This window comes from Chelon labrosus (assembly GCF_963514085.1).
Source record: "Chelon labrosus genome assembly, chromosome: 9".
NCBI lineage: Eukaryota > Metazoa > Chordata > Actinopteri > Mugiliformes > Mugilidae > Chelon > Chelon labrosus.
The window spans coordinates 9452547-9476008 of NC_140359.1; the positions used below are offsets into that span (position 1 = coordinate 9452547).

Genomic DNA, 23462 nt, shown 5'->3' on the forward strand with positions numbered 1-23462 from the left:
CATGTTCCCTAGCCAATACACACTCATCAATAAATTGCATTGTTCATTTCTCAAAAAAAGGCCTGACCAAAACTGTAACTGATGTCTATGTAACAAACTTAGTTAAGCTAACATATGAATGTGGGGTACTCCCTCCGAAATTCTTTATTCTTTGCCCGTTTTAGTTATTAATAGCAAAACACATGCCTCCAACACAGTTTTATTTTGAGATCCATACAAAATGCGCCATGTTTCTTTTGGAATAAAAGAGAACTCCTCAGATTTTACACTTCAAAGTCCCACAGGTGTTGAGGAAGTACCACTGCATATGTGAAAAAAAAGAGGGAGCTGCTCACACACACACAAAAAAAAAATCTGAATTGCCTGAAGTAAGTTCCCCAAGTCACTAGAGTCACTGTCAGTTGAGGTTGAAAACTGCAAGTTTGAAAATGGTGAAAAAAAAATCAGGGTAGGAAGAGGCTGTTTTTGCTGCTACTGGCATATCACCACACTGATGCTGGTCAAGATGCTGTCATGAAGTCTTCAAATGTATTGCACTGAAGGCTGCTTGAAATGAGGAGACGAGCCCCACTCCGCCGGCCAGTTATATTCCCACAGTCCCTAACAGGTGTCCAGACGCTCACCAGTGCCTCGTGTGTTCTCATTAGTTCCCTGACTACAGCAGGAAGTGGACTTTTTCTCTGTTCAAGTAATCTACATATACAAGGAAGTGAGAAATACAGTACACTGGGGAGAAGCTCTGTTCTCATGAAATGTGTTACTTAAATTGACTAATCTATTAGCCCACAGCCAGGGAGGACGTCGCACATGTAATGGCCCTCACCGTAAAGTGACTCATGCTGTATGGTGGCAATTCAGCCAAGACAGAAAATAGAGCAATTTCCTTTTGTCCTCAGAGTTTTTCCTCTTTCTTTATACCACTAGAGACGGCAGGAGGAAAATATTCCTTAAAATCATTTCCTTTGTTGCATTTGATTTGCATATGCAGCATATAAAACTGAGGGGTAATAACGAATTATCAATGGCACATAAGAATCCAAATTGCTTGCACAGTGATACAAAAAAAAAAACATATTATGATAATGACTTCATCTTATACATTACTTGCAGATTAAATTTAATGGTCTTCAAGTCCTTAGTGTCTTTTCAATGTCTTTTCCTTCATTTGACTGCCCTGCAACTGGGAAAAATCAGCTTGTTTGCAAAGATGTCTTTAAGACGGTACAAAGAGTAACTCCTGTTCACGATAAAACAGTAGATGTGAAACTGTTTCTCATCCAGCACAACAAAGCAGGGGAATATCAAAGTGGGAACACAGCAAAAGCATACGCAACAATCAAAGAGCGCACGTTGCCTAATCCAGCTTTGTTCACGATCATTTACTCTTTTACCGTGCCCTTTGATACGGACAAAATACCTTATCGAGGTGTTGCATTTCAGAATAAAATAAATGTAGCTGATGTTCACAAGATTTATATATACTCGTGATAAAATTACTGCAGGATGAATAAACTTATCAAAAATGTATTGCAATGTCTTGATGCGAATAACTGTTTGATGGTGTAATGGTACAGCAATATCACATTTAACAGCATTTTTCATTTTTCCCTTTTTACATTCTCTTTTTATAAATTGATGATGGCATACAACTGTGCTGTGAGCAAATGGTATAACTCTTATTTTACAAAAAGTATGTTCAGCTCTGGCCAAACCTGTCTTCCAGTAATTATGTTCACAGTAACATCATTAATTAATTCATTTAACTAAAGTATGTACATTTTTACTATGCTTTTAGGGGTAATAGATGATACTGACTGTATGTAAAGATTGGGAACCTATCTGTCACTATCTTGGCATTGCCTGACTCAAGGGGGCGACACCTAAGCAGACAACTAGCAACCTGTGAGCGTCGTAATAGACTCGCTTTTGGAGCCAGCCTCAAGTGGCCATTCGAGGAACTGCAGTTTTTGGCACTCACACGATGGTTTCATTTCATAGCTTCAGTAGTTGCCACTAACAAAATTAAGAAACTGTTTAGTCCAGCTATTTCCATGATAGCTACGTTAAGCTAGCTAATTCATTAAAATTCTTCATAGACAGCAACTATGTGCACGACTCTCGAATCAGGTTACAGTGACCAACGCCATCACATTGTGTGTTACGTTTCATGGATGGTCTAGCAACTTGGGTAACGTGAGACAACCACACAAAATGAATCTATGGATCTGTTTACCATGATGATAATTTCTGAAAAAGTTTGAGGGCTATGGGAGAAGACAAAATGAGAGGACAACGTAAGAGTGCAGTGCTTTACAATACAGCCAGAAATCTTGGCATAGCCACACTATTATCATGTTAATAATTTTAATCTAAAAAGCGATGAATTTAAATGCTAGTAATACCACAATAATACAGGCATTCTATGGAAATTGATGTGGTTAAATCAGATTTTAAGTAGTAGTATAATAATAATAATAATAATACATTTTATTTCTAGGCGCCTTTCAGAACACCCAAGGTCACCGCACAGGTAAAACAGGGTTTAAAATACATTACAGACATCAAAAGCATTTAACAAACTATAATACACTAAAAGATACGATAAAGAGATAAAAGATTTGGTTTAAAAATTAAAAATGTGGAGAGAGTGACAGTCAAGGAGGGTATGATTGGAGAAAAAGGTGGGTTTTGAGATGAGATTTGAAAATTGCCAAAGTGTCGATGTTGCGGATGATGGGTGGAAGGGATTTCTCTCCATCTCTTGCTTGTATACATTGGTCTAGATTAAGAATGGAGAGTTCATATGGGGCAGCAAACAGAACCTCATATGGCTTTCGCAGATTTCTTCACTATTATTGATTTGACTCTTCAAGGACAAATGGCTCCCTAAAATGGGTCGAGGAATCATAACTCTAGAAAACAGGATGGTGAATGTTTTTTAATAAAATCAGCAGTCAAAAAACGAAGCTACCCTTTGACACTCTTCTTCTCCAAATTAAACTACCAAGGGAATATTTTCAAACATGGATGCCCACTAAACCCCGTCCTCCCAAAAGAAGAGGGTGATGATGGATTTAAAAATCCTCAACACAAAAGTCTTTTTATACAGTGTCATTCTTCTCCAGTTGCTGATGGCTTATCAAAGGAGCAGGAGACAGGAAGTAGAAATATGCTCGTGCGTCAAGATGATTCACGATAGTGACTAAAAGTAGCCATCTCCACCTCAAAGTCTTTCTGCATTTGAGGAAAGTAAACTACAATAAATAATAAGCCAAAGTTTCCAGGTCCTGAGTGACAGCCTATTAACACAGAGGAGGTCAAATCAATTCAGAACCCGTCAAATTAAAAGTAGCATGTCAACACCGAAATACAGCAGTAACCCATACCCTGCTGGGCATCCACAATGCAATAAATTGGCCAGATGATTGGCTATTAAAAATACGTGAAATTAGCTTTCATTGTATAACATCCATCACAGCATGAGCCTTTCAGCATAATGGATGAGATGAAGGTGAAAAGAGAATTGGAGAAGAGGAAATAATTACTGAAGGGCTTGTGGCCATTTTAACTTTTTCTAAAATGTACTCCTTTTCATCCGTGTGTATGAAGATCCATGTGTATGTACGGATCAATATCAGACATGCTGTTTACCCATGCTCACACGGAAGAGACTGAGTATGAAGGACTAGTTTGTGGATTTTGTCGTTAAAAGTCCAGGATCTGATAAACATTTAAAACCAAAGTAGCAGAAGGTCTGTTCGACCAGTTTCACAGGATCATAAGCTCATCCTGCATTCATGGAAAGAGCCAACAATGGCTGACGCAGAAGTGTGTAGTACACAGATGATAATGATGTTGTGAATATAGAGATCAAAGTCTTCTCGCCCTGGTGATTAAGCGTCCCAACAAATGCATGTACGAGGACAGCCTTATCACCTAGGACCACACAGAGGCCTTTCCATATCTGTCGCTCTCAGATGGCCAACCTGTGCCTGCCATGCACTACGCTGCCAAATAAAAACACCACAGGCATTGCCTCTGTGGCCAGCCTGGTCCGTTCATTTGACTGATGAAAGAAATCATTTATTTCTCAGCTTGGAAAAAGAAAAAGTTTTCATTGCCTTATCACTTTAGGGCAACTAGTCTGTAATTAAACGAAGCACAGGAAGGACGAGTCTGGAGAATTTGTCGTTAAAACTTCACAGCTGTTGTTAACTTGTTTACCTTGGCTCCGATTTAAAGCCCGAAGCGTCTTTTTGTGTTAACAGGGAAAATTATTTTGTTAGTAAACAGCTGGAAAAAGGAAATAAGTGCGGTACGGCTCGATATAGATGCTAATATGTTTCACTTTAAAATTGCTTGTGCTTTTCACCTTAGCAGGGAATGGTCCTGTTGGGCACACGACTTGTTTTTCCTTCTTACGCAAGTTGATAAATTGGCTTGACCCCCTCGTTTGCGCATCTTTGAGGGTTTATAAATGTTCGCCTTCAGTCATTACACTAATGGACATGCATTTTAATTAATGACATCCTCATTTGCATCTCACGTTAATTATCTAAATCACTTTGTCTGGTCTGTAATTAGTTTTTATCAACAGCTTCACTGAATCAAGCTACTCCTGTGAAGTACTGAAGAAGTGCTCGACTACCAGGCTGAATCTATAATGTTGATGGTAGAAAAATAAAAGATACACAGTAACCTTATCAACAAGTTACTTTAATGTCAAGTCTAAATTTTATAAAGCCTTTAATCCAGTAAAAACAGAAAACCGCACGTGTTGTACAATGTAACATAAAAAGCCAATGCCAGTCAGTTAATCATTCCTATGTACCCTTTTAAGTCATCGTGATGTCATCGGTTCTCAAAACTACAAACTATTTCAGCTCCTTTGATTTCTACATTTCTCCACACCTCAAAATCCAAATACAAACTACATTTTCCAACAGTGAAAAATGGTCTTTTTCAATATGAGTGCAGAGGAGGTTCTGAAAAAAGATGCTTTTTACAGTGCACTGACTGACTCAGATAGACAGGCAGGGTTTAATGCTTTGTAGTTGAGAGAGCACCGAGCAGCCCGACTGAAACTGCAGAGCTGCACTGGCCTCGCAGGAGGACAGTCCAGAAACTGAGCTGCAGAGAGCAAACGGCGACCGGTGGCGCATTTGTTCAAATTGCCATCCGAAGCCAAAAACAGAATCATTCCGCAGCCAAGAATTGTGTTGGACGCTGTTGCTGACACCAGCCGTAACAAAGGTTGTGTGTGCTTACCATACAATGCACAAATGCTTTACTCTGCACTGGACAAACGTGTACTGGAGACCTTCTTTAAGCCTTTATAGGACACTCATTGAAATACTTATTTTCATGGAGAAAATCAAGATTAATGGATTTACCATATATGGTTCCTTGCCCTTAAGTGGTAAACAAATGTAAACATGTATTTAGACCACTAGAACATAAGTGCTGATGCATGTACCTGTCAGCATACACATTAGACAACATTAGGGCACTCCTTTGTGATACCTAATAAAGCAGTTATGCTCAACGTTCATGCAGAGGTGGACCTCGCAGACCACATTTAACCCTGATTTGACCTGAGAATGCAGCCTTGATCTTTGCTGATTGGCTGGGTGAAAACCACATGCTTCTAAACCTCACTGAGAGGCACTGGGACACAATTTAAAATGTGTGCTGAAGTTACCAAATATGGTTCCTTGCCCCATAAACAGTTATCTCAAAGATAAATTGTAAAAGACTGCTTAGATTACCTGTACATGAGGGGCAGATAACCAGTAAATGATTATTGTTATTTTTCTCATGTAATCCTATGTATGGTCCACAAAGAGTTACAGTCTTACCATTGGTTTTGTCAAGACGTTTGCTCTATTTACCTGGATTCTTGTTTCCAAGATGTGTTGACATTACAGCTGCTTTTCCTGTGTTTTAGTCATACCGTGAGGCCACATCAGGTTAGAAGCTGTTACTCTTTAGACACAGAGCCAGTCAGTACACCAGCTTTGAAACATGTTACTCAGATGTAGTGATGAATTCTGGTACAAGTAGGAAGTGTCATAGCACAGAGAAACTGCTTTAAGTTACTACAACTACCATAAGCACCGAATGGGTGTGCACCTGACTTGTCCAGTTGTGACACAACCCACCTACCAGGCCCTCTAAAGGTTATTAATTCACTCACATGTTATGTCTTGCTTGCTGAATCCATACAGACACCAAAACAGAAAGACAGCAACAATATGACTGCTTCTTTGCCGGGGCCCTTAGCATCGAGTCTCTCCTGGTCTTCATCCAAGAAGTGGTCCAGTAAATAAAACCTCTATAAAAGCGTTGTCTTCTCTTTATATTTGTGAGATGGTCACTTGAATGAAAAATAATTCATGAACTAATCTGCTTAAGTGTTGACAGTGATTTTTGTTACTTGTCTTGTGCTCTTATACAGTACTACTCATAGACCTTGGTTGTGCCTCGTGGCAGTAAAGTTAACATGCCAGCTCTCCTCTAACTCTCTCTCTGAATGCAGACAATCACACAATAAAGCTGCTGCCATTAGTTTGCGTTTCCATTTATGTTGTCAGTCGACTACAGAATCAATAATAATTTGATCAACCCAGCAGCAGAGCAATTACTGCTCACATTGGTTAACAGGTGCCGCTGTGATCAAATATATTTTTAACTCATCCGTTTTTTTGACTTTTGAAAATGAAAGTAAATTAATATGAAACACAACATAGATGATCACGGGGAGAAGAGAAAGAACAGAGTACATAGCTAAAACCAGGCAGGGCCAGAGAAGCAGAAATGTTCCTGTTGTTTTTGTGTTTCAGATTTATTTTATTTTTTTTAAATCTTTTGTGAGGATACAGCCCATATATGTCAGAATGACAGGAGAATATGCATGAGTCGCGGTGGTTGGCAGAAAAAGCCTGCAGCCAGACACTTCAGTGAAGAACAACAAGAAATGAACTCTTACCTGAGAGTAAACATCTCCACAGGAGAGTAGGGTGCCACGGTGATGAAAGCAGATACGGTTTCCCTCTGTCTCATGGGTGTGGCTGGCGCCATGACCATAAAGTTATTATCCAGCCTGTATTCAGCGAGAGGGGGCTCACTGGGGTTCTGGTAGAGCCTCACGCCGCCAATCCTCCTCAGCGGTGTGGAAGTATAAGAACCAAACAGCCCTTCCTGGCTTGAGCGGATGAAGGTGTCCTTCCTGGACTCCTCTGAGTGGCACTCTCCTGCTTCTGTTGACTGCAGCATATAGTAGAGCTCCACTGGGGTGCCCTCTGACACTTCGAGGTTTCTCTGGCGTCCTGGCACTACGCTGGGCGGGCTGAACCAGCTGGCGAGTGGCTCCAACTCAGCCACACACAGCCCCAGCCCCCCCTTTAGCTGGCAAGTGCCACGAACCTCCTGAGTTTCATGGAAAGCAAACATGTGCACACATGGCAGCTTGTCGATGGCACTGTAGTCGTCCCAGTCTCTGCCTGCAACATAAAACAGCACCTGGACTTTGGGCTTGGCCAGGTGAATTCGGGTATTCATGATAAAGGTCTGCACCTTCCAGTTGAAGGTAAAAACAGATGATGCAGGAAAGGTCCCCGGGTTCTGTAGAAGCTCTAGAGGAACAGGCTGCTCCACAGAGAGAGGCCCATAGCTAGCATTCACAGAGGGCAAACTTCTAGCCTGGTAGATGAAGAAGGGCTCAGTCCTTGACATCAGGCTAGAGTTCCTCATGAAGTCCTGGTTGGCTTCCTTCAGGAAAAATGCCAAGTCAGCGTTGAGCAGCTGATAGTTGACAGGCAGGTACGTGGGGATGGAGGAAAATCTCTGCAATCCCTCTAAGACTCGACAGTCGGCTACTAAAAGACAAGAGGAAAGCAAAGTCAGTGTGGGCTCACAATAAAACAATTTCCTTCTAACCTACTTTGCCAAAAAGTACTTGGTGTATGAAGACAGCAAAAACATTGACTCTCAACTCTCACATGCAAATGAATTCAATCTTCACGTTTTTCTGGATTCACTTAGCCTTTATTGGCTAATTAGTCCAAAGATGTTTTATGAGTGTTGAAAATAATAAAATCTGGACTTTAAGTTGAATAAACAACAGATGACTTGAGAAAAAAAATGCTCTTGCTTTCCCTTTTCTCAGTTCCGTTGTCTCAGTTTCTACATTTGACACGAAGGACTTACAAATGCAATACAACACAACAAGACAGATAAGTGCATGGCGCATTAATTCAGTAACCTACATCATTTTCAGTATTTTTAATATGTATTAAAGGTTCACAACAAGTTACCATCAGAAAAAAAAATCGAACTACAAAATAGAGAGGACTCTCGGGAAAGCTGGGACATCCACTCATTCAGTTAGAACAACTCTCAGTGGTAAATTTGTAAAACTCTTCTGTCAAGCAGAGATGGCTCAAGTTTTATAGTGGTGAAAATAACATCTTCATGTTTTCAGGAGAATCATTTTGAAATTGATAAAAAGAAAATATACGGATTTACTTAATGAAAAAACGTGACTTGGTTCCACTGAGTCCCTGCATGTTTTACAGTGTAACGTAGTGCTCTAGTTATGATGAGTTAAGAGTTTTTATGCCATTTATAATCTCTTTCGCACACCATTGTGTGTACTGGTGGAAGCTGACAGTGGAATTAGGTTGTGGAGTTATATAAGTGGTTGTGTACTTGTTCTTTAAAAAGCATTAAAAAAGGACAAAGCGAAGACTTAGACATCTGGGAGATTAGGGAGACTAAGATTCTCCATTGTCTAGCAACTCGTCATAATAATTAGTGCTGAAACACTGAAGCAATTAATAGATTTTTACAATTAATTAATAACGTGTATTCACTGGATCCGGTGTTACTTTTTCTTTTTTTTCCTGCAATATCATTGTATAATTATATTTCTTCAAAAATGAAAGTATGAGTCTGTCAAGCCTCGGGGTATCTGTGTGCCTTGAGAACAAGACGCGCCAAATTCTGAAGTTATTATTAGTGCATACTCCCTAAAGTTTCCGACATAAGGAGGATATGTTAATAATATGGCTGTTTATGTCAGTCAATCGACTAAAGACATAATTATGATTACAATTAAAACTTCTTTGTAGTTTCAGTCTACAAAGATCAAGATCCATGTTCACAGTGCAGACATACAATTTCTTTAACTCCTATGGTTCCGCTGGAGGACGAACGACACAGCACGCATAAAGAGGGCTTTAATCAAAATAAGAGTGGGCTTTGACCTTCTTCTCAAGAGGGATCTGCTACGTGATTGCCCTCCCCTCCCTCCCCTGGCTGCCGGAGGATTTCTTTCCTCTGATCACCCTTGTAAATCAATGTCTCAACTCAGGTTACAAATCAGATGAGGATTTGTAATTCATGGTGCCACTCTTGACCTCGATGTCGCTGTCCTACTGAGGGATACAGAGGAGCCGGCGAGGGAGCCCAAACCTCAAACCATTCCTCCTTAAAGAATCCCTGAGGTGCCTCTAAGTGCAGATCTAGACTCCGTCTTTGCGGCAGGCAACACAGACTTCTGAGCACCAGAACAACTCGGGGTAATTTGTATTTTCCCTGAACAAGCTGGAGTTTTGTGCGAGTTGATGGCATGTGGCATTGTTGTATATGTGGCATTTTGCTGCTGGCAGTTGAAAAGCTTTATAGCCCAGAAACACACAACAATCAGGTACAAATTCATCCTCTGGTTCCTGAGTGGTAACATTACTCCCACTCTCATGCCTGAACCCCTCGTGTCTCAAGGAAGGTGAAAGCAAAGCACTCTCTCCATTGAAAATCTCACTCACGGTGTCAAAAAGTGATTTATTGTCTCCACTGTTGACAGAGAAGATTAGAATGTGCTCAGACCAGCGCTTATATGCAAGCTGGAAAGCGCAGGATTTCATACACAGATGATATCACTGCTCTCTCTCCTCATTAATAAATCATGAACAAGTGCATTTTAGGTGACACAGTTTTGAGTTGCTCTGGCATTGTGCAGTGTTCATATACTAAATAATATTAATGTGAAAATAAAGCAATTCCATTTTGGTACATGCAACTGTATCTACATTCACTCAATGCACTCACTTGGAACGATTCTAAAATATCTGCCTCTGATTTTATTTTACCCCAGCAAAACGTGAACCAGGCAAAGGGAATGAGGCTCAAAATAGTTTCGATAACAGGTACAACACAAGAGTAAGCACAAAACCTCTGAATAACGCAATAATTGCTCAAGAAAGACCGACTTTTGCCAAACTACAGAGCATATTTACCATTCACCCGACTTCTATTTAAAGAAAGTCAATGAGGCTTATCTTGTGTACAAACAAAATCTAAAAGCAAGTCATTGATTAATAAAACGAGCTGCTGGTTTGGTAGAAATTAGGAAATGGGACAGAAAATCCAACGAAAAAACAGGACTTTAGTATGTCTGCACAAAGTGAACATAAAGTATGTGATCATTTCTGAATTGGACGCTTTAAAATCTGCTTTGTCCCTCATCTAATTTAACATTTTCTTTAATCATTGCTTTAATTAAGATATGTCTATGTGTATGCTTTGCAGTGTGTTTCAGTGTGCATGTCCACAAATACGGTATCTGCAGCCCAGTTCACCAATAATGTCAGCATGGTCTTCACAATCTTGTGTAGGACCAGTGCCTGGAAAGTGACACTGAATTTATGAACCGGAAAATAATGCAATCTCAAGTCTTCAAGTCAAACTCAAATGCAAAATAATAAGAATCAGCAGGCCTGTGTTATGGATTGGAATTAATAAATCATATAAAGCTATTTCAAGATGAATCGCTCGCTCCTTTGTTTCAGGGAGGAGAAACTGAAAACACAGTGCAAACCTACTTTTTCCAAACCCCAGTAGTTCTTTGTTTTTGTGCGCAGCAGGGTTGCGACTCAGATATCTCGACCTCCCCGAGAATATTGCTTGAGGCATTCCCTCTTAATAAAATAATTCTTCTATTTGCGTGTGCTCCCTCCAAGCCGTCGCCAACTTTCAGCCTGCTAGCAATTCCAATGCTTTGCGGCATAGACTTGACTTGACGCTACAACTTCCCAGATATGATTCAGTGGAGTACAAAGATGTCCCATATTCAAGTTTCTTGTTTGGAACTTTGTGGAGTTTTAACTTTAGGCCCGTTTGACAATGTAAAAAAAAAAAAAACACATCAGTAGCTAGCAAATAACAACAGGGCAGTAAAATAATTTACACCTTTTATTAAACCAGGCGACACAGTTTGCAGCAACTGACCATCCGTCTCAAATGGCTAAGCTGGACCCCAGGCACCCTTTTATTTAAATATTCTTTGGACAGAATATTTTGAGGTTCCTCTGGACCAGAGAAATGGTCCAAATGGTATTCAGGACAACTACCAACAATACATTGAGAGGATAACAGAACTAGATTTCCCAGATCTCAGTGTGGTAAAGACGTCCACAACAGCTTGACTTTCTGTTACTGTTGGCTGAATAAATAAATAAACAGCTTGTGCCCTCTGAAATGTGTTAATGGAGGATGTCAACGTAATATAACTTCAACATATAAAACACTTCTTTATAAATATTCTTATTATATTATACAGTATTATTATTTAAATTATTAAGATTGTACGATTCTTTTGACTCAGTGTTTCTCATGTAATAACTTGAGAACAACTGAAATATGTCTCCATAGTGTTATGATGAGTTTTACAAATGGAAATAAGCCTTCAGCAGCATCAAAAAAAGTTAATACTCCCCGTCCCTTTGAAAGTGACAGCGGGGTGTAATCCTGAGTTTTCCATTTATCTGGAGTTTAATTCTTGTGCTGGATTTTGGTTTTAGGTTTCAAAAAGATACTTTGCCCCAACCTCCCTTGACACTAATAATTAACATTATTTCTCAAACAAAAACCTGAGCAAACTGATTCCACCAAGGCATTATTACTCATTAGTGTAAAGGACACACAGCAAGAATGCATTTCACGTTATATTATTGATCTGGGTGAAGAACTGAATGATTAACTAAAGTCTTGACCTATGTGACGAAGCAAAGGCTACACATATTAATCACATTATACAATGATTATCATTGTATAAAAAAACTCGCAACTATGGCAAATCACTGAGAGAAACAAAAACCAGCACAGCCACGATATTGACCTATGACCTCAACGACCTCGGCTGGCACAACAACGCCACCAGCACAATAAACATGGCCCATCAAAGGCTGTACTTCCTGGGGAGGGTCAAGCGAGTGCAGTCTTCGGGTCTATTCTACAGGTGTGTGATGGAGAGCATTCTCACATTGTGTGCCACTGTGTGGTACGGAACCTGCGTAGTACTGAAGTCCGCACGTTGGATCACCGGCTGCACCTTTTCTTGCAATTTAGGACATCTACAACAGCAGGAAAAGGGCAGCTGGCAACATGACAAGACTTTTCCCACGCCGTTCATGGACTGTTTACCCCGTCCCCTCAGGACAAAGGCTGCGCAGCTTCACGCCCAGAACCAACAGATTGCAGGAGCTGTTAGACTCACAGACACTGCCTCCCAATAACTATGTTCCAGGTGCAAGAACTCTTCTTCATGTGCAATAACCTTCATATGGGCAATATCTGTGCAATAGCTCTGTTCAATGTGCAATATTCGTATGTGCAATACCTGTATATGTGCAATATCTGTACAGTTACACATAAATATTATTACCCTGTTTACACCAGTTGCACTGCTGTTTTTTATCCTTGCTTCAGATTTTTTAGTTTATTGAGACTGCTTAGTTTATTTAGATTATTCAGTTTATAGATCTCTCATGTACCGCATGTTTTGGAATGACAATAAAAGAACTTGAAACCTTGAAACAATATTCACCTATCTTCCGCTCAGCTCACTAAGTATATGTAGCTTAGGAGAAAGTTCAATAAGGGAGATCTGTCCCCTCACCATCTGTTCCCCTCGGGTGAATATGGGCTATATTGCTCTATTTTCTTATCACTCCTATTTTCCCACAATGTCAAAATGATTCCATCTTAGATTTCCACATGATAACTTTTATCCAATTTGTTTGCCTTTACTAAGCCAATCATGCCTCATCTCATTCATTCTGTCACTCCGTCCCCAGGCCATCTACTGCACAACCGTCTTCCTTCCCATCTCCACCTCTCCATGGGCATCCCAAAAAACTCTCCAGCCACCTCTCAACTTCTCCACCACCACCAGCAGTGTCTAGACTGCAGGCAGTCCTGTAACTATGGAGTGAAATTAAGTCTCTGCATGTTCCATGATCCACATGTGAAACATGAGATTCACAAATGCATACGATTTGAGTGTATACAGCGATTACTCCCACAAATACATGCTCGTTGGGTTAGGTGATTCTAAATTGGCTGTAGGTGTTCATGTGAGTGTGAGTGGTTGTCTGTCTCTCTGTGTTAGCCCTGTGATAGACTGGTGACCTGTTCAGGGTGTACCCCGCCTCTCGACCAATGACAGCTGGGATACCCCCCCCGGCTACTGGCTAAAAGTGGTTTTATTTATCGTAAGATATTACAAAAAAAAATACTTGCTGCAGAGGACCTCGTATTAGCCCAAGCAGGACTGGGAAAAAGACAAGTTACAAGTTTACACACACCTACTGATTGATCTGAACACAGTCAGATTTTGTGTCAACCCCATTTCTACCCCATTGTCCTCCCCCTTAGCCCTAACACTCCAATTTGTTCACATGAGGGATAGGGGCATCTCGATTCTCTTTAGGAGGGAGGAGACGGATTAGCCTTCCAGAGAATATATTGAAGGAACACTCAAACAAAGGGATATGAGAAATGTACTGTCATACACCATATAAACCAGCTACAAAGCAAACCAACAGACCTAGAATAAAATATTTTAGACATTAATTAGAACTAGGAAAATGACAGCAATGATTGCTTGAAGATACATTCATCCTCAAGGCCAAAGGGCAAAGGGCCAACAATGACAAATGGGATTGTGCCTTTATGCGCATCTGTACATAAGTGTCAGAGAGCTCATATAATGTGTCTACAGCCACAGATGAATATTTAAGCTCTTGCTTTGTCATGCCATGTGAAACCTGTATCAATTCCTCTAATTTACAAACGTCAAAGTGGATGACATGAATTCATATATATATTTTTTTTCAGTTTTTTTTCAGTTTTTTCAGTTTTACTGACCAATACTGAATATTGAATGCTCATTCTCTCACTACTACACTACTCTTTCAGCTTCAAAACACATAAACAAGGGGACAGTTCATGTCAAAAATCTTCTGTGTGTTATGCATGTATATGTATATGTTCCACTATAAAATGTCAGACTTCTTTGTTTTGTACTGTGCAGATAAATGAGGAGGAGTTCCCAAAACTCAAAACACTAAATAAAAGATGGATGTTTGACAAAGATGCAGGCAGGATTAAGTGATGTTTTGTCTTTTTCAGGAGGGAATTGTCAAAGAAAGGTTTCTGTGATTTCAATGGACGCTGAGGGCTACAGTGGTCCTCAGCTCTGGACAGTGTCCAACAATGGCAAGATAATTCTGTTTTTGGTGCCTCTTCAAAATGAGCTGAACACAGAGCCCCTACCTTATGATGCACTGGAATTTTTTAAAATGCCACAAGGGCCTTGTGTGACATGCAACACAGTCAAGCCGTTGCACATGTTGGCACTGCATGGTGGGCAGTGCAAAGAGTTAAATGAAGTAAGTTTTGTATTTACAGTTTTGCCTTGTCTTGCTTTGTGATCGTTGTTTTCTTTCTCTTGCAAAAATATATTTGTTTATTTATAACCAGAACAGAGGTTATAAGTTCATCTTAACAGAACAGTAGCATTTTTAATATATAAAATGGGGGTGTTGGTAGATTCGTTTTGCTTGCAGGGTAGGTTTACACTAAATATCAGTACATCAATAATGGAAGAAAACAATTTTTAACAGGAGCAGCAGACTGATACTATAACTGACAATCTGGAAGATACTGAAGATGTCATTTTGGAGGACCATGAAGCAACAACAAAAGATCTGGGGAAAAGAGAGGTATTTGTGCGTTTTTTGTGCATAATACGAGCAGGTGGGAACAGGTATCTATTTTGACATCTGTGCCACGATGTGTTTGTTTTATGTTATGTCACACGCTTAATCTCTGTAGTGTGTGAGATAAAGTAAAAGAAGAAAGAGATGCTCAGCCTACCTATCAACTACCATGTTTACAAGGCTCCCTTCATTCAACAAAGCTGAATGTTGGTCATTATCACTAATTGTGTTTAAAAAGGTCTTTTGACAATGAAGTGGGATCGGAAGCTGACAATGAGCGTCCAGGAACATCATATCAAACTTCTCAAGTACTCCCTCTTTCCAAAACCAAAGGTAACATGATACTGTCTATATGTGAAACAACAGACAGTACAACAGTTTGGTTTAGTTTAATATCAAATCATGTTGTACTGAATACTGATATGGGATAGAAAGTGCCATTTTCTTAGTTAATTAACTTAAATTATTTTATTTACAGACTAGGTAAATAGGTAAAAGATCCACAGAAAGCTGTGCAACTGTCCATCAAGCAACTGAAACAGGAAAGAGAGGACCGGGAATCTCTTCTGCTGTCACTAGATGCTAGGGACAGTGATGAGGAGCGAGAGCAGCAGTCCCAATGGACAGCACCTTTTCGCTGCCGCATACAAGGTAGTACTTTGAATGCAGTACAGTTTTAAAAAATATGGTTTTTGACTTATGGATCCCTTGTCTTTTCATAGCATATGCTGCAATTGGCAAAGGGGTGAAGCGACATGTCTTGTCATCAGCAATCAATAGGCTAAAGCACGGCTTTCTAATGAACTTTGGTAAGTACATTATGGTATTTCAATTATCTTTGATGCTGTGAGGATCCGTACCAGTAGGTATGTTTCATTATAGGTGAAATAATCTTTTTGTGCAGTTTATGTTTATCATATGAAATGACTTTACATAATGCATTTTTTGTTTCATTATCTTAGGAAATTTATCCGTTACTCTAATGTTTGAAGGACAAAAGGATCACCTTGTCCCTTCCACTTCAGGTGTGCTTGTTGAGAGTGAGCTTTTTGCCATGGCTGGTTGACTGATTGGCCACTCAATCATCAATGAAGGTCCTAATCTGGTAGGGCTAAGCATGGCAGTGGTGCACGCCGTGAAGAACTGGCAACATCCTACCTTTGCCTTGAAGACTGCCCAGACATTGACCATCGAGAGACTATTGGTCTGGTAGGAATAACAGCCTTTATCTGAGAAAAATTTAAAGTTTAGAAACTGAAATCACAGAAGTCACAAAGCAAGGTTGAATGCAGTCGTGCTCAGATGAAATCACAAATTGAACTAAAATATGACTTTCTTCCAGGTGCTAAAAGAGGAGATGACTGAGGATGAGACCTCAAGCCTGTCCAGCCTGTGTCTGGAATGGTACATTGTCAAACAAGGACACAGATAAACTCCTCCTCTTACAACAACTCCTCACTCATGCTGTATATTATAAATAAATATTTCCACCTTTAATGGTGTTTTCAGTATTCAATATGCAATATGATTTATTTTAGCACTGGACAGTTAGATGTATTAGCCTTTGTAACATTAGATTAAAGAGACTGAATCAAGGTAATTAGTCCAGTTGTCTTGGTTCAATGGATTAATGAGCATTTTCATATTAAAGTTTAACTAAATAATGAATTGTTATTTGATTGTAATTGTTTAACTGAAATTGTATGAACACTGTACCAAAATGACAACATTGATCACTTTAAGTTCATATCTACAGGTCCTCAATCAGCTGGCTGTGCAAATATAACACCTGAAAAGAGGACTGAAAGAAACTGGTGTCTGGCCACTTATTACCTCCAGACAAGATGCGGTTCCTGTCCTTTTTCCCAGGGAATCTGATGTGGAACTCACCGCAAAGGTGAACAAGAAACGTGACGTAAAGTTGTGTGACATTTCCAATATATGATGCTTTAGCTATTTACCGCATATTTTTCCACAAATTATTGTAATTACTATAGATGGTCTAACCTGTTGTGTAGCTACGTGCTACGGACGGCTGTGGGGATGGGGCTAACATTGACCTAGGAGTTAATGGTAACTAAATGCCATAATGTGGGTTGGCTTTGTGTTTGTAAGTCCTGTTCTATACCCGTGCGTTAATACAGAATACGTGACACCTGTATTACTAACTGCAATGGCACTGCAGTGATAGTGGCATTCAAATTTATGCTAAAAGACGTCAAATTAGCAAACCATATTTCTTCTGGTGGTGAGGGATAACTCAGAGAAATGCAAAGACAAAAGAAAAATGATAATTCAACAGAGAAAAATGTCTATTTCAGCATAGACTTTATGATCCACATCATGTATAATTAAATTTCCCCTATTGTGTGGAATTAAATTGTAAAAAGATAGCCAGCGTTGTGCTGAGACAGATAAATTCAAATGTTTGAATCGCTTTCTTTTCTAATTATTTTTTTTTTAAATAAAATATGGACTTCCCCGTCTCCATCTTTATGTGGAAACACAGCGGAGCGGTTTGCTCATGGAATCTCTCATTGATGAGACCTTGGTGATTGCAGCATTCATCACATAAAACAATAATTGACTCCTTTTGTCACTTGTGAATGTGCATTATGAAATGAATGAACCGTACGTCTGCTCATAGGGAGCCCTTACGTTTGTTTAGCCACACTAGCAGCTCTCGGATTACGTTGCTCCAAGGATGGCAATTCTGGTCTGTCACAAAAACACTTTAATCCTGACTGAAAATATCTCAGCAAGTAGTGGTTGGATTGTTATGAGATTCTGGATGGACATTCATCCTACGCAGTTTTTGAATAGTTTGCTCATAAATGGATGTTTGTTGGTGTTGTTTTATACTCATTCAGAGATGTATTCCAGCAACAGGATTGCTTACCATGAAATATTATACAGATATTCTCAGTTTCCCAAAAATATATCATTCAAATGACTATGGTGACCCCTGACACTATTAATACCTGCAGGATAATGAGGATGACATTTGATGAAATGTAAAACAGTGGTGTCCCTGAATGTATCATCTGGTGTCATCATCAGGTCAAAACGATTTCACCTGTCATTTGCAGACCTACGTAGTGACAGTCACATAGGACAACATGTATTTTTTGTTTGTTTCTGTGTAATCTAGTTTCTAAGGCAGCATGAAGAGCGTGAAGCATGTAATAGCCTTATACAATGTTTTAGTTCCAATTACTTTGCTTGTCACTTCAAAATACCTGATGCCACTCTGGAACATACCGTCAATTCCAGTTTCTGAGGTGACCAGTCAGAAGTCTTGTCAGACACAGAGGTGTGCAGAGGAGAAAGGCAGGTCCCAGAAGAGTGCTAACTAGCCAAGCAGCACCCAACCTCATATAAGCTCACTCATCCCACCACTGGGGCTCCACGCTAGGATATGTAGAGCTGGAATAGGACTGGCGGAGCGAAGAGCAGCCTTCACACTGAGTAAATGAACAGCCACAATAGAGGACACGGGGGAAGGAGGCCACGTTCCTGCTGCCCACTTCTAGCTGTAAAAATATGGGTGGATACAGTGGTGAGCAACTGCCTGGGTGGCTGGCTGCAAGGTTGCCTGTCTTTCTACTTCATCACACACGTCAAGACAAACAAGAAATAAGGAGCAAGGACAGGAAACTCAAAAAGTACATGGTGAGCAACAAGGAACAAAGTAATAGAGAAAAAGCTGCTGCAACTGTGATACTTGGATGTGTTTAGAAATTAGGCTTTTAATAATGTCACACCACAAGACGTGTGGTTTTCTAAGAACAGGAAACATAAAATCAAATTGCAAGGATGACAGGGAAATGACTTTTGTCTAGGTTTGCCATCACACTCTCTTTGACCCTCACCGCGACCCTGAATCATTCTTGGACTTAGCCATGAATGCCAAATAGGACAGTCTTAAATATGAGGGATGAGAGAAAGCTCTCAAGTCCCATTGAATTACCCACATCATATTTCTCACCATGTTCAATTAATAAGGGCTATTGGATTTGTGACCATGCGTCAAGAATAATAAATACAATATTTCCTTCAAGGATCATTTGCAGATGATTTATGCTTTTGAGCCACAAAGAAATTCAGGAAAGAAGGACTGGGGGAAGAATCAATACATGACACAGTATGGTATTACTTCATGTCAGCCTCCATAGAAAAGAAATCATTCAGGCAGATAGAGGTCTGTGGACTCTGCCCAGCTGGTAAGTAAGAATCATGGAGGTTGGAGGCACAGCCATAATACAAAGTTTGGAAAAGCTTCCAAAAGAACATGCAGGTGACTTTTCTCTCTATTTATGATGAGCTGAATCCAATGCACAATAATTGTTCTCGATTAGGGCTCACTTTAAATTAGTGTATGTGTGCGTGTGTGTGTGTGTGTGTGCTGGCAGCGTGCTGAGGGGCCAGCTGAGGATGTTTGTTGCCATGCTTTTAATGGATGGCCACATTTAAGACGCTAAGAGCTAATAAAGAGTAATGGGCCTGTGGCTTCACTGGGGAGGAGGAAGAGCTATTTTGAGTTCATGAGAGAAAGCATCATCTCGGGGATTAAAGAGTATCGACCGCTGAAGAGTAAACACCGCAATGCCGGCCTGTTTGGTAAAGTTGTGGATGGAAAAGACCAGCCCAAATAGGCCCCGCTGTTAGTGGCTCGGACGGTCAGTGGGGATGTTATTAAGGGATGCTGAGAAAGGCCTCCAGGTGCTGCAAGGGGGCCTGATATGTCTAGAACAGTTTTATCACAGCAGGGAACTGCAGATTGAGTGGCAAGAACTCTGGGTATCCTGGGTATCCTGCAGGCAGAGAACAACACCTCCTTTGTGCCATCCGGTGCACACGGCTAAAAGGGAAAGGGGCTGAGAGCTTTTGGCTACGGTTGGGAGGATGAGACAAGAACATATCTGTGTGCCAATCAGTATTCCCAAAGCCCCTCCGGACTTCTCTAAAACATAAACCAGGCTTAATGAATCTTTTCCCCTCACACTGGGCTTTATTGCAAAACGATATCGTAAATCAGACCAAATCACAGGCCTTCGCAGGGCAGGGTCAGGCGGCCCCTTTGTGAGTGCAGAGGGACATTTAATGGTGTGTTAGCTGTGAAATGACAGAGGAAGAAGAACTGAACAGAAACTCAAGAATTTTACTGCCACCTCACAAAGCAAGAAGCAAGTCAGAAACTATACAACAATCACATGGCAAATAGGGATTAGGGACAATTATACAAATGTTTGATTAAGGATGGTGACGTCTGTCTCTGAAACTGCAGCCTGAAAATGAAGGAACTGTGCCTCCCTGATGACAGTGCAGAATACGAAGCTGTGTCTGATAATGAAAATGGGTGTGAAAACAAGTTTTTATCCTCCTCAAGTCAAGACACATTAATAAAAAAATGTTCCAAATGCAACAACTACAGCCAGAATCTGATGATTGGCCACTCCAAAAATCTTATAATGAACGGTTGAAGTTCTCCGATCCGATTGTGAAGCTTCAGCAATTTCCTCTGGAAGCAGGGGGATGGTTAAATCAGTCAATTAAATCAGTTTACATATCCAGTGGAAAGGGAAGATTTTCTTCCAAATCCCTTTATTTATAGCAAGGTGTGAAAACAGAGTAAGTAAATGAAAGGGTTCTGAAGTCTCTGCAAGCTGAAGTGCTCCCTCCCCAAATCTACTGGTAAACCTCTCCCCAAGGTCACCCACAGACAGGATGGTCAATTCTTCTTGTAGCTCTCCTGACAAGTTGAATTTCTACAAATGCAGCCACGCCACTACTGCTGCACTGTGTTTATGAATATAATGGAGCTTTTTTTTCCACTTTTCTTGGCTTATTTGCTTTTCTACAGCACGGAATAATGCTGATAATTGCCCTTAACTGGATTACACCTTCCAGTCCTTAATGCGGATGCTTAATAAGGATGAATGGTGCATTCAGATAAATTACCAAGCAAAATTTGGGAGCATAAGGGCTGAGAGAAGAACAGGTGCAGTAAGTCTAGGAGCTGCAAACTGAGGCAAAGATCCCCTTGCTTAATTTGAAAATGTTTCAGCTGGACCAAAAAAATCAAAGTGATCCTAATTTGTATGATACCACTTTTTGGCAATGCACGCAAGGAGACAGCAGGACATAGTGGTGAGGTAGAAAATAAGTGCAAGTGCTGAAGAGTTCCTGCTAAATTAAATAATAATAATAATAATAATAATAAGACTGTCCGTGCTGTCAGTCAAACGGATACGAAGACACCTTGGCAGTGTTTTACTGCAGCCACAGTGAACTGCCATGCTAATGGTAAAAACAGCTGCCTGTGGGTGTTTGTGGCTAATGAACATGGACTGCAAAAACATTTGAGTGATAAAAGCGGAACAAATAAAGAAAGACCAAAATCTTCTATGGTTTGCACACGAGTTCACATCAAACCGTGGACTGCTTTAAACCATCTGTCTTGTTCAAGGGCTTGTGTGAACCTCAATCTAAAACTGACAGCTGGTAGCCAAACAATACAAGCTGTGTTGAACTATTACAGTGCATATTAATCGTGCGTTGGTACTGTTTAGTGCATTTCCAGTAAAAAAACAAAAAACTTGTTGCAATGATGCGTTTACCCTTATTTCAGGACAAAGAAGCAATGCACTTGCTGACGCTGCACTCTGCACAGATGCCATACGACTGTCTCATGTCTTTTCACCAGTGAAAACAGGTCAAGGTCCCTCTCCTGCCCTGTCTCAATGCTGCCTATTGTGCACTAAACTGCACAGAAGTACAAAAGTAAACAAAAACAGTTAGATAGACTCAATTAATCTTAATTGAGATATGTTTATTTAACACTTCAAACTACACACAAGTACACATCTGAATCTATGATCATTCTCATTGTAACATGGAGGGTTTCTGTGCTTCAGATTCTTGTGTGCACTTTTCTGTATGGTACATACAATGAGGTCAGTGCTTGGTGAACACTACCATACTGTATACTTATAGCATGGCCAGTGCTTGTGAATACTTATATAGATTCTGACACTGTTAATCCTTTACTGACAGAAGAAATGCAATGTTCTCCTTCCCCCCTGTAGAAGTGACCATTTACCACACACTGCCTCGCTCCTCTCTGAAAAGAGCTTTTATTGCAGCTCCAGATGGACTGGTTTTAAATCAGCAGTTTAACCTAAAACCTGTCACAATGGAAACTAACTCCATGAACAAATTGTTCTATTTTTGGTGAAGGAAAAAGAAAGCTATTAATGCAAGGGGAGAGGAATGTTTCTATTTCAGAATGGCCGAGGATGAAAAGCAAAATGTGTTGCAAAATCTGTTCTAAAGAAATATTTCCAACTAGAAATGCGGACTATATTTTGTTTCCAAAGACTTTGCTTTCCAGCTGCCAAGTTGAACTTTATTCGAGTGACTGACAGCAACTCACTCTACACTATTGGATTCTAGGATAGTGTGCAGGAATCCTAGAAAACTAGAAAGTTGAGCCAACTATACCGACAATGGTTTTCTGATGCACTGAAAAAAGAAAAAACAGGTAACAAAACAGCAAACTAATTCTAATTGTAGTTCAGAGCTGCTATGCAGGCAAAGACAAGACTCGGTATTTGAATAAATCCTCAACAGGCCAAGCTAAAGCGCTGGGGGTTTTCCTGCCAAAGTAACGTTCAACTGATCCTCTGTGAAAAGCAGAGAATGGAGAGGGCAGGCACTATGATGAAGCCTTACGCGCTAGCTGCAACAATAAAAAAAGGAAAAGTAAGGTGGTCTTGGCATATTCAATTAACCCTGTGAGCCATTATGCACACCTTACCAATCAAGTTCATCCTAGCTCTACCTTAGAAATAATGAATGCCAGGATCAGGCATGAGCAGGAGAAGTCAGTTATCTGCAGTTATTTTATACCTTTGTTCCCAACTGAGACCTTCCTGTCCATTCAAGTTTGTCCTTAGCGGGCGGGGACGTTCCGGTCACAATTGACAAGCAGCAACTCAAAAATTCTTACTTTCCATTTAAAGAGGAAAGTGTAGTTGTACATTAATAAAAGCATGTTCTAATTATTAGCCACCTCTGTTTTGTTTTGGCAAAGGAAAACCTGAAAACATTTGAAATGGTCAGAAAACAGCTGTGAGAGGAACCGACTATACCGACCCGTTTTTCATTAGAAAAGCTTTCTGCACCGATGTTCTTTTGTCACAGATTTTTGAACAGTTTTTTTGTGTGTGTCTGAGTCTGCAAAAAAAACTCAACCAGCTGTGACTGGAATGTCTATCTGGAGAACTATCCGACAAGAAAATACAAGAAAATAGTCAGTTGCAAATAAATAAATAAAAATCATCTTGCATAGAGTATGCCTAAACAGACTTCCACAAGCTCTGCCATTACTGGAAATAA

The 23462-nt window shown here is 40.1% G+C and overlaps 1 protein-coding gene across 1 annotated transcript in view; it reads right to left on the reverse strand.

Annotated features, from left to right (window-relative positions):
• The window catches only part of LOC311493062 (transmembrane protein 132C), a gene marked incomplete at its 5' end in the record, with an annotated part of 123452 nt that overhangs the window by 90384 nt on the left and 9606 nt on the right, over positions 1-23462 (reverse strand). Inside the window, one exon of the mRNA XM_084551580.1 lies at positions 6989-7877. Coding sequence (XP_084407706.1) covers positions 6989-7877 — 889 coding nt within the window. The remainder of the gene's footprint in view (positions 1-6988; positions 7878-23462) is intronic.